At 35.1% G+C, this 17,877-nt stretch overlaps 1 protein-coding gene and 1 long non-coding RNA gene across 2 annotated transcripts; one reads left to right on the top strand and one right to left on the bottom strand.

Annotated features, from left to right (window-relative positions):
- Positions 1 to 1,740, bottom strand: LOC140666980 (uncharacterized). Its single transcript, XM_072894546.1, has 4 exons — positions 1,131 to 1,740; positions 813 to 982; positions 441 to 723; positions 1 to 253 (listed from the first exon to the last, which is right to left on the bottom strand). Exons 1-3 carry the CDS (start codon positions 1,346 to 1,348, stop codon positions 443 to 445), a joined length of 669 nt encoding a protein of 222 aa, XP_072750647.1. The 5' UTR covers positions 1,349 to 1,740; the 3' UTR covers positions 1 to 253; positions 441 to 442.
- A 9,408-nt stretch (positions 1,741 to 11,148) lies between these two features.
- On the top strand, positions 11,149 to 12,756 carry LOC140666983 (uncharacterized). The gene is made up of 3 exons (XR_012046890.1): positions 11,149 to 11,208; positions 11,341 to 11,411; positions 11,633 to 12,756. It is a non-coding gene; the product is annotated as an uncharacterized lncRNA (long non-coding RNA).
- Positions 12,757 to 17,877: the final 5,121 nt, after the last annotated feature.

Genomic DNA, 17,877 nt, shown 5'->3' with positions numbered 1-17,877 from the left:
ACATATAGAAATATATAATAAAAAACATAACTTGTATCTATAGCATATTATTAACAAAAGTCATTTTATCATATTTATAGATATATTATTTACATGTATTACTCTTGAGCGCTTCTTCCTCCTTCAAAAGTTTTACAAGAACAATCTGCTCCTCTGTTTCAGCAATCTTTATTTTTTTACGATGAAGCTCGCGCTGTTGCTCAATTGCTTCGCGTATTTTTATTAATCGTAACTCTTTTTCGTCACGGATATTCTGAAAATCGAAATTATTTTATTATTAGTATTTCATTATCATTAATTTATTGCAATAAAGATTATTACGTACTTTTTTCTACCTTAATTTTAAAAAATGACAATAAAATCTTATTCATATTAATAATAATAATAATTATTTATATAATCTGTTAAAAAATTAATATAACCTAATTCATAAAATTTACCTCTATGTTTTTAATATTTGAAGTAGCTTTTTTTTTTCTTTTAATGCGTTAACACTTGCAGTGACTTTTTTTCCTGATGCATTGTTTATGCTTGATGTGGCCTTTTTTTCTACTGATGTGCTATTCCTTAAAGCTATTTTTTCTTTTGGTGTGCTAAATGATGTAGATAAAATATTTTGATGGATATAATCTTCATGACAGATATCATCAATGTTCTTATTTTCTTTCTCACTTTCATCTTCGATGACTATTCTTTCAGACGCACAATCCATCTTTACATTATCTGAAAAGCAAAATATAAAGAATAAATTATTATTACCATGTATAATAATAGAATAATAAAAAAATAAGAATTATACGTAGTGCTTATACATTCTTTCTCAAATACTGCTGTGCTGTCGAATGGGCAATCAATTTCGACATCTAAATTTGCATTTGTTGCATCCATGAATGCCATCACTGGATCATTCGGTTGTACTGATGCAGGACCTCCACCTGTCATAAGCTGTTCGTGCCGCATTGTCGTATTTAATTTTCGTTTTCTAAAATAATTAATAATATAATTATTATTAAAATATTATATAACAAGCCAAGTATAAAAGTGTATATAGGAAGAAGAATATGTGTGCACTTAAAATAATTATATAACCTCATCATTAATAAAATTATTAGTAAAATCATTATTTTTACCTTTGTTTCATATTATCCCAGCATTTTTTCAGCTGTTTGCTAGAGCGAGGCGTACATCCTTCGCTAGTAAATTTTTTTGTGATTTTTTCCCATGCATCCACCTTATCTTTTAGATCTGAAGCACCTGTCTTTTTATTTTCGATAGCTTTTTCTTCTGAAACAAGCTGCGCCAAGAGCATTCTCTCCCGTTCCGTATAATGAACATTTTTATTATCCATTATATTTGCAATGCGATCACAACTTGCACAAAAAATAATAAATAAATATACTTTTAACTTAACTTATTTGTAACTCAATCACTTGAAAGTTTATATGTGAAATTAGTTTCAGGCGCGTAAAACAATGTTGTCTCTAGTAAATCCCTAAAAATCCCTAAAATATTCTTTCCTTTTAGAAGGGAGACTCGAGATTCATCTATGAAATAAGACAGTCTTGGAGATTCAAAGAATTCTTCATTAAGGTTTCCTCCACCCTTGAGATAAGGACGGACTATGAATACGGGTATAAGCGCTCAGTGAGCGGTTGTTGTACTGGATGCACCCAATGATACACTGTGTGACACAGTGTCGATTTAAAACTATCGCACACAAAATTACATAGCTGCATATGCATAACATAAGACCATATGGACCAATGAGCATCGAGTATTAAGTCGCCATATTGATTTACATAACATAGCATAAGCATAAGCATAACATGTGCATAAGAAATGAAAATATCCATAAGAACGAAATTTTTATGCATATGGTCTATGTACAGCCAATATAATGTCAGACATGAATTCCCGCCAGGTTGACAACCTAGTTTTACCGTTATAGAAATCTGTGATATTTATGTTCATGCTAGACTGCATTAAAGAAAATAAATAAAAATTCATAAAACTAAAATATGGAAGATCATAATAATTATTATTTAAAAAGAAGTGAAAATGACGAAAATGTGTGTGAGAACAGAACAATTAATACAATGACTTCGAGAGAGAAAGATTCGTTATTAGTGGATCTTCTTAAAGGTTATCCGCATCTTTATAATAAAGAATCGAAAGATTTTAAAGATATTAAAAAAAATAACTCATGAAAAAAAATAGGAGATATATTAAACACAACAGGTATGGAATACATTTTTTATATTACTTATATACATTATATATATATATATATATATATATATATATATGTGTATATAAAACCTCCTTGATTTTAATAATTATATATTTTAATAGCAAATTTTGTTGAAAAGACAGTTGTCGTAAAAAAGCAGCAAATTGCGTTAATAGTCAATCATTATGCTGACATTGCGTGTAAGTGTTGTCATTTTGACAATGTTGTGTTTTCGACAAGTTTTGTTATCAGAAGAAATTGTCGTAACCCGAGACACTTACCTGGAAAGGAAAAGTAAATACATAAATTTAAGAAATAAGAAATTAAAATCAAGCAAGCAAAGCAAAGTATTAAAAGAATTAAATAGAAAGATTAAGAAAGAAAAATAAGATGTGACTAAAAAGAAAGCAAGTCACGGTCAAGCTGAATAAGCATTACGACACCCGAGCACGGAGCACGTCCCGCGCTCCGACCCGGAAAACCTCATCCTTCCACCCTCGAAATTAAAGCGATATATAAACCGATCGCGAGACCCATCGCGGTCGCTCGTAAGAAAGTAGCTAATAAGAGAGCCGCGCGTAAATAAGTTATCGACCTATCTACACGGTTCGTCCACACGACGACCGAATACGCGAGCTAACAGAAGTGTGAGAATAGTGTAACAGTACGACCAAAATATATTCTTTTACTAAACAAGTACGGAGTGCGTTTATTTGCTGCCTGAGTTCCACCTCTTTGGGCGAATATCCCGGAAGACCCTATCCTCACGGCACGGGCACAACATTAATTGGTGGCAGCGGTGGGATTCGCCAGCAACAGTGACGCAGAAGAAATAAAAGACGTCGTGATCAAACACACCCACTACAACAGAGAAGACAACCAGGAAACTTCTAAATACCCGGTACGCTGAGACGACAGCCAGACTGCAATCTGAGAAGGCACCGACCTACCTCAAACAGCGAGAATGAGCGATCAAATAAAATGCGGTTCATCATACTAATGTAAGTCGAACGAAAAATTTACTATTGTAACGCGTGAATGTCGGAAAGACGAAACGAACGATCAAATAATAGAGCTAACGCATCGTGGCTATACAGTGGATCGGCGGAAAAAGCCATAGCCAATAGTTTGATAAGCTCGAAAAGAATAGCAGAAACCGCGCTTAGAGACATTAAGTAATAGAGACATTAGTAATAGAGTGCGCAAACATTTATGTGCGCAGGCATATTACTCAAGCGAAAGTTCTCCCGAAAGCGAACCCGGAGCGAACGTATTAGCAAAACGCGGACTTCCGGTCAACGAAATAGATCGTAGCATAATCACGAATCAAGACGGTCAGTTATCTGACGCCGAGTCAGCGATAAGCACACCAAGCCGTGTGACACACCGACGCGAATTTTCATTGACGTCCTACGACTCAAGTATTTTTAATCCGGAATTAGAATACCGCGAGAGAAGAAACATGATCCGAACACCTCCGGTAGCTCAACCGAACGTTACTGCCGACTAGGTCGATAGGGAAATCGAACGCTTACACAACGAGATAAGCGAGGAATCGGCGGAACCACGTGCACAGAGACACGCCGAACCAAGACCCGGAACAAGCGGTACAAACGATAATAGTAGAGAGATGATACAAATGCTGATGCAGGAAATTCGGGACTTACACCTTGAAATCGCTTATATTCGCGAAAGACAGGAAACGCGAAATAACAGAAGCCTAACGCCAACAAATCACAGACGCGAAGTTGAAGAAGAATACTCGCCCGACGATGTACGATACCGTCGAGGACGCGGAAGTTTACCCTTGAAAGAGGCACGCAGCCTAATACCAGAATTCGACGGATCGCCAAATAAACTACAAGAATTCTTAAGCGCGACAACATACGCGGTCGAAAATATTGGCCCATTAGACGAAGTCACTTTGTTAGGTGCCGTACTATGTACCAAATTAAAAGGCAGAGCGATGCTAGATTTTCAGACGCGAAAGATCCAAAATTTTGTACAATTAAAACAAGAACTAGAAGCGTGCTATGCTAGTAGAAAGAGCACGACACATTTGCAAATAGAATTCAATACGCTAAAACAGAAAACCGGCGAAAGCGCGAGAGTATACGGACTGCGAACAGACAAACTAGCAATAGAACTATACGAGTCGATGCTAGATGGACAAAATTATGCGACGGAGCACAAGCGGATAATCTTTAAAATAATACAGCAGCAAGCCTTAGAGAATTTCCAAATCGGATTACACGACGACATTAAATACGTTCTCGAGGATACATGACACTGCAAGAAGCGATATCAGCTGCGAGCGCAGAAGAGAAGGTCAAGGGATCGGCATGTGCCGGCGCACGACCAAAGAACGCTACAACGCCCATGTATAATCATGATAATAAAAGAATTGCACAATGCCAGAAATGCGGAAAAATGGGGCATTACGGAAGAGAATGCCGGACGAGTCGATACGCGACACGATTTTCATTACCAAAACCAGAGCGACCCTCGCGCGTGAATACCGTAGATAAATATTGCAATCATTGCAAAAGGATCGGACATAGGCAAGAAGAATGCTGGATACTATACGGACGACCGTATAAGGACCAGCCTAACCGTACAAAACGAAATCAGCCGCCACGGGAAATTAAAAATCGGTATAGCAATGAAAGAAGGGAAAAGAGATCTTATTCCGCTCGAAGTAGCGACGAGGAGGAGAAAGAAGATAAGAAGCAACGTCGACCTGCCGCCGAGTATCACGTATCACACGTAAGACGAACGCCTCACTCACACACAGGCCTAGACTTAGTTGCATTACCCATGCAAGAGGCAAAAGGAGGAAAAATAAATTTATTATGCGATACGGGAGCAGCCATTTCTCTTATCAAAGTGAGAAATCTAAAAGGAGAAACGATGATAACCGAAGATAAAATAACCCTCACCGGCGTGACGGGACACCAGGTATATACCATTAGACGAATAAATGCGACGATAAAGTTGCGAGATGAAAAAATAAAACATAGATTTTATGTCGTAAAAGACGATTTTCCGATTGAGTATGAAGGGATAATAGGAATAGATTTTCTCAAAAAACAAGAAGCGATATGCAATTACTCAACGAAACAGCTAAAAATCGGACGAAATATCCTGAGACTATACTCTTATCAAAAGATCACATTACAGCCTCGGAGCGAGACGATAGTACAAGTGGCAACGACAATCAACATGATGGGAGTAACCCGAGCAGAGGAAATAATACCAGGCGTATTTATAGGGAATTGTCTAGTCAAACCCGAAGAATTCTTATGCTCTGCGAGCGTAATGAATACAAACGAAAACGAAGTCGAAATTACAATGCCACAAATAACAGTTGAGAAAATTGAAGCCGAAGACGCAACGGAGATAAATCTCGCACATTCGATAACGGCGGAGAAAAGCCTGCGACGGACCGAGAAAATATTAGAAGAGCTCCGCACCGGACACCTAAATAAGGAAGAGGAAAAAGCGATAAGAGATATTTGCGAGGAATACAGCGATGTGTTCCACACTGACGGAGAGCCACTCACATGTATGAACGCGGTGACACATCAAATTGCAACACGAGCAGACAGCGCACCGGTTAACATACGACCATATCGACTGCCAGAAAAACAAAAGACGGAAGTCAATCGACAAATGCAAGAGATGCTGAATAATGGAATAATTAGGGCAAGCGTGAGTCAATGGAACGCACCTTTAATAGTCGTTGCGAAGAAATTAGATGCATCTAGAAAACAAAAATTTAGAGTGGTGGTAGACTTTCGAAAATTGAACCTAGTCTTTTACGACCTAACAATAGGCGACTCATTCCCTCTACCGAATATTACGGACATATTGGATCAATTAGGGAATGCAAAATATTTTACTACCCTCGACCTGGCATCAGGATATCACCAGATCGAGATGGAAGAAAGTGACAAAAGTAAAACAGCGTTTTCCACGCCGTACGGACACTACGAATTTAACAGAATGCCGTTTGGATTGAAAAACGCACCCGCCACATTCCAGCGATTAATGAACGCCGTGTTAAGCGGATTGCAAGGAATAAAGTGTCTAGTCTATTTAGACGATATTGTAATTTTTGGAGCTAGTCTAAAGGAATATAAGATTAATCGAAGTATTAAAAAAATTACGGGAAAAACGACTAAAATTACAGCTCGACAAATGTGAATTCCTGAGAAAGGAAGTGACATATCTCGGACACATAATTACGGAGAACGGAATATCACCCGACCCAATCAAATTAAAAGCTGTAAAAAATTTTCCGACGCCAAAAAAGGTCAAGGATGTACAAGCATTTATAGGATTGGCCGGATATTATCGGAAATTTATTGAAAATTTTTCCAAAATAGCGAAGTCACTCACAAAATTAACCAAGAAAGAAAACAGATTCGAGTGGACGCAAGCGCAACAGAACGCCTTTGAATTACTAAAAGAAAAACTAACGACAGCACCGGTACTGAAGTACCCAGATTTTACGAAAGAATTTATAGTGATGACAGATGCATCCGACTATGCAATCGGAGCCATATTATCGCAAAGACAGATAGGACAAGATCGACCCGTAGCGTACGCGAGTCGAGTACTAACAAAGGCAGAACAAAATTACAGTACGACAGAGAAAGAGTTACTCGCTATAGTATGGGCCGTTAAACATTTTCGACCATACTTATATGGAACCAAATTCACGGTCGTGACGGACCACAAATCACGAGTATGGTTATTTAATGTCACTGACCCCGGATCTCGATTGACCCGATGGAGACTTAAATTAGAAGAATACAATTATGTAATAATACATAAAGCCGGAACAGCGAATAGAAACGCTGACGCGCTGAGCCGACACGTAGCGGATATCAATGCGATTAAAGAGGAAGAGGCACGCGACACGAGAACAAGGCAAGAATACACGGAAGATGAGAAGCAAAAGATATTATACGAATACCATGACGCCCCCCTAGGAAGACATCAGGGAATCGAACGAACGATAAATCGAATTCGACTAATGCATAATTAGAAGGGAATAACAAAAGACGTCAAAAATTATATAGCGAAATGCGAACTATGCCAACGAAATAAACTATCAAGAAAAAATAAGGCACCGTTAATAATCACGGACACTGCCGATAAGCCATTCGGAAAATATGCACTAGATATAGTCGGACCATTAACAATTACAACTACTGGAAATAAATATATCTTAACCTTCCAAGATAATCTAACAAAATTTAGTAAAGCGATACCAATAGCGAACCAAGAAGCCGCAACAATCGCCAAAGAATTTGCAACGAAAATAATATTCGAGCACGGTATTCCAGAAAAAATACTAACCAACCAAGGAACAAATTTCCTAAGCGAAATGTTTAAGAACACTTGCAAACTATTAAAGATACAACTATTAAAGATACCGACAGCGTATCATCCGGAGAGCAACGGAGCGCTGAAAAGATCACATCGTACACTAGCCGAGTATCTACGACACTATATCAACGCAGATCAAACCGACTGGGACGAATGGATCCCATACGCAATGTTCACGTATAATACTACCCCACATATAGCGACAGGATTCACACCGTTCGAACTAATTTACGGACACAGAGCAACTCTACCGACAAGTCTATCGCAACCGCCAAAATCTACATACACGTACGAAGACTACGCAAGCGAACTGCGAGAAAAGTTACGCGCATCGCAACAAGTCGCAAAGGAGCACTTACGCAACGAAAAAATAAAAGCGAAGGAAAATTACGATAAGAAGACACGCGAAACTACATTCAAAGTAGGAGAGAAAGTCCTGCTACACGACAAAACGGTTCGTAGAGAGCGATCAAAGAAGTTAGATTCCCTATGGCTCGGACCCTATCTAATTACCGAGAAGAATTCGGACGTAAACTATACAATAAAAATGGGAAGAAGGACGATACGCGTACACGTAAACCGATTGAAAGCGTTCATCGAAAATTAGAATAGTAAACGGCGACGCGCGCGGAGGAAGGCGATAGAGAAGCGAAGAAAAGAAAAATAAATAAAATAAATTCTACCTTAAAAGGGGCGACCGTGGCCACGGCCGCGAACGGGACGATAAAGGCTCCCGTAATACTTGAAGGCACCCCGGTCCCAAATGTGGCGACCGCGCCCTGACAGTCACCATCGGTGAGGAGGCACCGAGGTAAACGGCGCGTTCGGGATAGGCTCAAATACCACCTCGGAAATACGAGGCACCACTTGCGGAATAAAACTGCGGGAAAAGTGGTCTTCCGCGGGCTCTTCGCGAGAAATAAGATCACCACTGTCACGCACAACCTGCTGGGCACTCGAAAAGTGTACTTCACCCGCGTTAGGAGCCATGAACACAACCGAACAGAAGGAAGACAACGCGGATAAACTGCACGGGATCGCGACTGAAGACTAACTAAGAGCAAGGAAAGAACAGCGAACGCAGCCACATATACAAAAGCGCAACGCGAATAAAGAATGCACGTATGAAACATTCTAAGAAAGCGCAGTGATATAATATGATACTATTTATATTACAGGAGTTTAATTACTTGGAGCACAGTCAGGACAGAAAAAGCTGACACCGACGAAGCCTGGGAGATAGAAAGATTCTCACAGGAACCAGGCATATATTTCGAGAAGATAGGAAAAATCAATCAAGTAGAGTCCACATGGAAAATGGTAATCAAAACGGACATTTCCGCAATAGATCACCGACAAGAGCAGTTAGCAGGATACATGGCGCAAACGAGAGCGTTATGCTATGACAAACCTCTGGAAGAAAAAATGAAAAGAACTTGCAGCCTCTTACTGCAACTGACAGAACAGGAGTACGAAAAATCAGTAGCTCTATTAACACGTCTAAGAACGACCTATCGGTTAGCAAGGAAAACAAGGAGAGGACTCGTAGATGGACTAGGAACCATAGCCAAAACGCTATTCGGCACGATGGATGCCGACGACGAAAAAGTAATCAACGAACAATTAAAAATGCTAGAAGGAAATCAACAAACACTACAGCATGCGTTGAAGAATCAAATTAAAGTGTTAAACGCAACCATTGCACATGTAGAAGAATCAGAAAAAATAATACAAGAAAATGAAGACAAGTTTTTAAATGTGACAGAGAAAATGCGACAAAGCTAGATACAGATGAAAATAGGATTCAGACACAGAGAAAAGATGGACGAACATTTCATCGTATTAAACGCGATCATCAGAAGATTAATAACGGATATTACCGATATCGTAACGCATTTAAATAGCGCGAAAAGCGGAATAATAAACATAAGAGTACTACCGATCGAAACCATAATAAATAATCTTAAGGAAATCGCAGCACAAATACCGCAAGGAACGCACTTTCCGTTCAACATTGCACCAGAAAATTGGGGAGAGATCGAGAAATTTATAAAAATAAGCGCATACTACAATAGTATAGGAATAATTACGATAGTAAGATTTCCATTAATAATGTCCTACATACGAGATAATAAAAGCAATCCCTCTACCCGTCCATAAACAAGACGACACATTTATATGTATAGAAGTAAGCCAACCGATAATAGCGATAGACACCGATAGTCGAACGTATTTTACAACCACGGAAAGCGAATTAGAAAAATGTAAATTAGTAACGCCCGACATAATAATAAAAGCGAACAAACCCGCCATAACAACGTATATAAATACAAAGATACCCGACTACAACTTAACAAACATATTGAAAAAATAGACGAACGAACCAAAAGACAAGGTAGAAAGCATAAAATTACGAAAAATAATACGGAACCCATCCAAATTAATGAAACTGAGTAACACACTGACCGAGACAGATAGACAGATAAATAAAGACAGTCTACTAATACGAGAACATGTAATCTATCCCGCGATATCAGGTATCATAGGAACAATAATTATACTCAGCATTGTAGTGTTAACTCACCTAGTAAGAAGAAGGAAGTAAACGAAAAAAGAACAACAGGACAAAATAAGCACAATTCAAATAAGCATACTACGAGTACAAAGAGAAAAAATTTATGACAGACCTTACCAACCCGACACAACACTAGATGACGGAAACAACACAGCCATGTTATATTAATAAGACAGACTGTAAGAACATAGACTAAGAAGCGAAAATAAGGTAAAGAAAATTTACCGCTAGTAAATTTTCTTTTCCCAAAGGGGGAAGGATGTCGTAACCCGAGACACTTACCTGGAAAGGAAAAGTAAATACATAAAATTAAGAAATAAGAAATTAAAATCAAGCAAGCAAAGCAAAGTATTAAAAGAATTAAATAGAAAGATTAAGAAAGAAAAATAAGACGTGACTAAAAAGAAAGCAAGTCACGGTCAAGCTGAATAAGCATTACGACACCCGAGCACGGAGCACGTCCCGCGCTCCGACCCGAAAACCTCATCCTTCCACCCTCGAAATTAAAGCGATATATAAACCGATCGCGAGACCCATCGCGGTCGCTCGTAAGAAAGTAGCTAATAAGAGAGCCGCGCGTAAATAAGTTATCGACCTATCTACACGGTTCGTCCACACGACGACCGAATACGCGAGCTAACAGAAGTGTGAGAATAGTGTAACAGTACGACCGAAATATATTCTTTTACTAAACAAGTACGGAGTGCGTTTATTTGCTGCCTGAGTTCCAACTCTTTGGGCGAATATCCCGGAAGACCCTATCCTCACGGCACGGGCACAACAAAATGTATTTCTTATATAAATAGGTTTAATATGATGAAATAGATTAATTATATCTTTAGCTTCAGATTGTCAAACTAGATGGGCAAGGCTGCGTGAGCGATATTCTCGTGAAAAAAAATTACGAGAAATGGAAACAAGAAGTGGAAGTGGAAATACATTGAGACAATCATTTTCCTTTATATGAACAAATGAATTTTTTGTTCAAATTTGTTAAGAGTAGAAAGTAAGTTTTTTTATAAAATTCTTATAGTTTATATATATTATTATATTTATAACTTTATAGCTTTATATTTCTATCTATTTATATTTGTAAAACATTTATAATTCTCTATGTTTGTATGAATGTTTCATTCAGATCTATAACCAATATATCCTACTTAATTTCCAAACATCCAATCAAGACGAATGAAGCAACAAAAATATTAGGTGAATTTATATTGTTAGTAGACTAAAACCTTGTCTACAATGGAATCGTAAGTTATAAAAAATTAATCACAGTTAAATTTAGAGAAGAATAATCGAATCAGATTGTTTAATTTCTTATGACTTACGACTTATGACTCTATTGTAAACGAGGCCTGATAATATTATATTTATTTATAAAATATTATGCGTGTGTGTTATTTTAAATATAATTTTAATTGCAGGATCCTCAAATATATTAAGAAATCAGATCCGAAGTAACGAAGATGATACAATTAATAAATCATCTAAATCAAGAGAATTGAATGCATCATCAGAAATAGCTTCCACAAATTTATCAACACCTTCTGCATTCCATTCTGCTTATTCAGTTACTACATTTTGTTCAAATAACAGTGATAATAGTTATTCCCAGAAAAATATGGCCAAGAAACCACATCAATATAATAAACTAAAGAGACCATTTTCTATAAATCCTGAACCTGCAAATATAAGAAGTACGGTTTAATGATAGATTCACATTGCGTCTGTGTTTTCTAGGAAACAGAATTATCTAAAATGTCTCTTTCTAAAAAACAAGCTTTGTTATTGGATATCGTCAGACATCGGACGCAGTGTGAATCGAGCATTATGGCTATATTTGTATATATAACAAATACAATAATAGCTATATTACAAATATAGCTATAATTCTAAAATATATATATATATATATATATATATATATATATGTATATATGCAAATTTTTATATATCAATATTAAAGATAAATTAATATTTATGTATTCATTTTCTTCTTTAGACTTATGTGATAGCGATGGTGATTTTCCTTCACCACCTAGTCCAAATGCATCTGATTTTCTTTCACCGCCTAGTCCAAACACATTAACAATTAACGATAAAATATTTCCTTTATTAGAATATTCAGAAACATTATCCAAAGACAAAGAACTTTCTCCATCAGCACATTCAAGATCTTCTCCTAATAGAAAAATTTCATCTCAACTTGATCAAGAGACAGTATTTTCAACATCTCAACTTGATCGAGAATCAGTATTTCCTGCATCTCAATTTGATCAAAAATTAATACTTCCATCTCTTGACTCTTCGTCATCAAGAATGTCATTAAATTCACCAAAAAGATTCACAAAAAAAATAAAATGCACATCTTCAGCAGATAAGTTGGAAGAATCTATTTTTAAATTAACGTCAGTGGTTTCATCACATTTAGAAAAGAAAAATGAAAATAAATCTTTTGATATAATTGATGAAGATGAAATTTTTGCAAAAACAATTGCATGTCAATTAAAAAAAATATCGGAACCTCAAAAATCTCAACTAAAGAGTCAGCTAATGAAAGTATTATATAATCTATAATACAAAAAATTTTATTATATAGTTATAGAAATATTAGTTATAAAAATATTATAAATGTTACATTAAATATTAAATATTTTAAGTATTTAGTTAAATAGTTAAGTATTATTAAATATAATTAAGTGTACTTAAATATTTTATTTTATATATATATTAAGTATTATTTAAATATTTTATTACATGTTCATGTATAGTTTATGTTCATATATATAATATAAAATAAAGTTTATAAAACAGATTTATTATATATATTTTTATAGCTTATCTCTATTGTATCCTCTATGAATATATTTCATTTGCCATGGTACTTCACCTTGTGGTGACGACAAATATTCAGATAAAATCTCTCTTTGAGTATAAGCTTCTTTTATCGCTCTATATATATTAGTAGGTCGCAAATTATTTACATTATCGAGACCGAATCTCCATGCACCTTGTATAACATTTCCTATATTATCTTCGCTATCTACATAATTTGGTGGACAGTAAGTGTTTTCGCCTATACTGTTATTTTCCGTCATTAGAAAATTATGCAAATTTATTGCAGCCATTATTATTGCATCTACATGTTCTGGCTTTAAACATATGCTACGTGTAAAAATTCTCTACCTTGAGACCAAAATTCCAAATGTGTTCTCAATAATACGTCTAGCTCTTGATAATCGGTAATTAAAAATAGACTTTTTCTCATTCAAAAACTGTCCAGGATAAGGTCGCATTATTCGTTTTGATAAAGGAAATGCCTCATCAGCAACAAAATAATAAGGCATTTCTATATCCGACAGAGGTAACTTACAATTTTCTACAGATATATTAAGATTATAATTGTTTAAGCACTTTCCAAATTCTGACTGTGCAAATATTCCACCATCACTTGCACTACCGTATGCACCACAATCTATTATAGTAAATTTGTATTAATAATCGCATGCAGCTAATAATACAATACTAAAAGTTTTTTTGTAAATAAAGTATAAACTGCCAGAATTTGAAGGTGCTTCGATAACAAAATGCTTGTCGTCGATCGCTCCAATACAATTAGGAAAATTCCAATGATTCCAAAATTTAGCAGCTATTTTCTTCCACTCTTTTTCTGTAGGTACTTTTAAATACATAGGACTTAAAACTTGTGTTACAATTCTACATGTTTCTTTAATAATTTTATATACAGTTGATTCACCTATGCGATGTGCAAATGCAATCGAGGATACTTGATCTCCTGTTGCAAGAAATCTGTAAGAAAGCAAAATTATTAATAAAAATAATAAGAATAACAAAATAATAATAAATAAACAATAATAAATAATAATAAGCAATAAAAATAACAAACAAATAATAATAAATTTACAATAAGAAGTAAAATACATGAGCAAAATAATAAGCCGTTGTTCTGCTGGTAATGCTCTCCAATTTCTTTTTTCTAGGTGAGGTCGCAGTATATCCAATAATTTATTAAAAGTCAAGAGATTCATTCTTGTGTACTTAAAAAACATTAACGCATCTTCTTTCAATTCTTGAAAAAGATATTGAAAATCACCAAATAATGGTCGACGTACATATATTGGTCGTACCCATAGTCGTTTTTTTATTTTTTTTACGCTTTTGTAAAAGAACATAACTTGCTGATATTATAGCAGTGAAAATCAAATCATCCGTGTCCATTTTAACAAATTTGCTGAATGTATCGCAAGTTTTTGTAAATAATAGGTTAGAGACGCATTTTCAAATGTCAATTATTGTCTTCAATTCTAATTGGCCAAAACTTATGCCTATGCACATTTGTGTAGATTGCGTATCTTTCTTTATGCTTATGCTATGTTATGTCTATGTTTTATGCATTTTGTTTATAGTTGAAACCAAAGAGTAAAAAGAAACAAGAGAGAGCATATGGCTCGAGCTAAACGGACGGAAATGCCTATATATACCAGGATAAAAGTGGACACTCAAAATGGCTGCTTATAGGCGCCAAAATTGAATGGCTTTTCGGAGATGCTGGAAGAACAAAGTTTTAAATATAAATATGGAATATACTTAATATTTTTAATAAAATCAACTCAATAAGATTAAATTGAAATATATAATTTTAATATGCAACAAATAAAATAATATATATTAATAATATTGAAATTTTAACACACTGTTTACTCTCCTTTAAATAGTATATCTAAATAAAACATTAAATTCTTGTTATTATATTGATAACAATTATTAACCGATGAAATGTTATCCCATAATTTCGCGCTGTTGTTATGCCACAGGCCTGACAATGCACCATAATTTTATTTCACTATTTTTTTTAGAATTAATAATTGTTCAAAATAATACGCGCATGCGTGTCTCTCTGACAACAGCAGCAGACGATACTAATAAGCGTAAAAAAAAGTAGACACTCAAGATGGCGGCTTCCGTCAGCGATTTGCCCCCACCACCGATACATTCCCTCCTGTTTCTTTTTCACTCTTTGATTGAAATGCTTTTAACTTCTTTATTTTACCATTAGAGTGCAGAGCAGTCACTTAATTAATTTAGGCACAGTATAAGTATACACATTAGCGACAATTGAATAAAGAATATAAGGAAGGTTCATGTAAGTGGTGGGGAGTGCGAAGAATGTGACATCATAAACTAGACCGAACTCGACTATCTATCGATAGTAGCTTTATATCGAAATGATGACGTACATCCCGTATATCTCACTCGAAAAGATTTAAAAAAAATAGTTAGTTTCTGTTTCTGTGGAACAACAAAAAAAGGAATATTCGGAAACATTTCATACGTAAGTATTGAAAATTGATCTATAATTTGCAATATTCTAACAAACTCACAATTCTTACTAAGTGAAATACACATAACGTAATGTATAAAATTTTGATTTAATGTATATAACTTGTAAGTATGTAATTATAATTATAAATAGTTACTGAAATTAAAGTAGAATTAATACATCGTATACATATTTAGCTTTCCGATTCATCTATTACAAAGAGAAAAATGGATAACTTTTATGAATCAACCAAATTGGCAGCCGTCAAGAAACAGTGTATTGTGTTCAAAGCATTTTACAAAAAAATTTATATTATAATTACATAAACATTATATTTTACCTATACATATACATTATTAATATATATTTTTCTTTTATAATATTTTGTAATCTACTACGTCGTTATAATGTTTATGATGCATATCTTATCATAAATAAATAAATAATGTCAATTATGAATAATCAATTTCAATACTCTCAATTATATGTCATTAATACATATACACACATAAAATTTATATAATTATTCATTAATAAGTTTATAAATATTGCTTTATATATAAATTTAACAATATTCATAACCACAGAACACGCATATTTCATAAAATTCTTGATTCTTTTAATTATATATATTTTCAAGCTTTCAAGATTGCCGCCATTGTGCTCGGTGACGTTCTAATGACGTAATGGGCGCGTTCGGGGAGACACTATTAGCGCTAACAGCGTTAATCTATCTTTGTTACTCATTACAAGTTGAACAAAGATAGAACGACGCTGTTAGCGCTAATAGTGTCTCCCCGAACGCGTCCAATATGTGACGTAATATGTGACGTATCTATTACGTCATATACTAAACCTAATTTAACTATCGATATTCACCAGATATCGCAATATATCACATCATGATCCTTCCTTTTATTCTTTATTCAATGGTACAATCCCTTATTATTACCTCCGTACAGTTAGCCTAACCACTTTGATTTTTTTATAATTAAAATTAACTAATTGCTTGGTAATTGTTTGGTGATGATTGGTTGTCCAATTAAAACGTTTGGTTGTTCATCGTTTTTTTTAAATTAAATAATTAAAATTTTGAAGTAAAGTTAGCCGAACATTTTTATTTTTCGTTCAATCGAGTTAAACAAGAGCTTATTCGATGCAGAATCGTTAGATGATCGCGAATAAATTCACAACGGTTAGTGGTCCATAGTTTATCCGAAAAATGAAAAAAATCATGTGCGGTAAAATGACGACGATGACTGTAAAATTAGCCGGAATAATATATTATTTATTAAGCAATTTTGTTCTAATTAGTCTTACATGATAGTGTAAGGGTAGTCGAGCGGGCTAGGAAGAAACCGCGGGGAATTTAGGAAGGGAGGGCTTAAGGGGAATCTTGGTCACACTGGTGAAATAAAGAGATTATTTGTACGTGTTCCATACTGTATTTCGTATTACAATCACGAACAACCGCGGAAGAACCTTACGGCTTATTATATTCGATAATTGTTAACCGCACAGTATATCGAACCGTTACTTTTCGAGTCAGGACAAAGACTGACTCGTTCGAACCAGTCACGCTCGCGAGACAAACAACAACTCTCGCGCTTCGATCGCTTGCACTCTCTCAGCCAATTACAGGCTGCACGTCATCTGCATTGTCGACTCAAACGCCATCTCGAAATAGCCTTAATGCTAGGGAGGAAGCTAGAGGAATGCCAATGGAAGGTAAGGCTTATGCTTTACAATAGAAAATCGTTTGGTGGTGATTGGTAGTCCAATTAAAACGTTTAGTTCTTAATTATTAGATTATCACGATTCTAAATTCTTTTAAGGCTGATTTACACTTTGGCAGAAAAGCAGAAAGCAGACAAGCAAAAGCCAATCAAAACTCGCGTTGGTGGTAAGTTTATTAACACCAAGTTTATTATCTAGTAAACTTACTAACAACGCGAGTTTTGATTGGCTTCAGCTTTTCTGCCAAGGTATGAATCCAGCCTAAAGCTATTGGCGTAGCAATTCGCTGTTGAGTAAAGAATTTCTAATGTTTTTATATGATAATATGATTGCGATCCAGGAGACACGTCAGATGTTTCAAAACATTTAATTGATCAATCAAAATAAATTGAGTAAAGATAATGTAAAATCTTAATTCAACCTATGTCCGAACTCTTACACTACATTTATAATTTTTTATTCATAATCTTACAAAATAAATACTGAATGCATCGATGCACGATTCATTGAGCCATTTGCCTAGCAACGCTTCAGTCAAATAGCATTTGCTCAGGAAAATAGCATTGAAACTTCCATACAGTATTGTCAGCC

This window comes from Anoplolepis gracilipes, chromosome 6 (genome assembly GCF_047496725.1).
Source record: "Anoplolepis gracilipes chromosome 6, ASM4749672v1, whole genome shotgun sequence".
In the NCBI taxonomy this organism is placed as follows: domain Eukaryota; kingdom Metazoa; phylum Arthropoda; class Insecta; order Hymenoptera; family Formicidae; genus Anoplolepis; species Anoplolepis gracilipes.
This window is presented reverse-complemented; position numbering and strand designations above follow the sequence as displayed.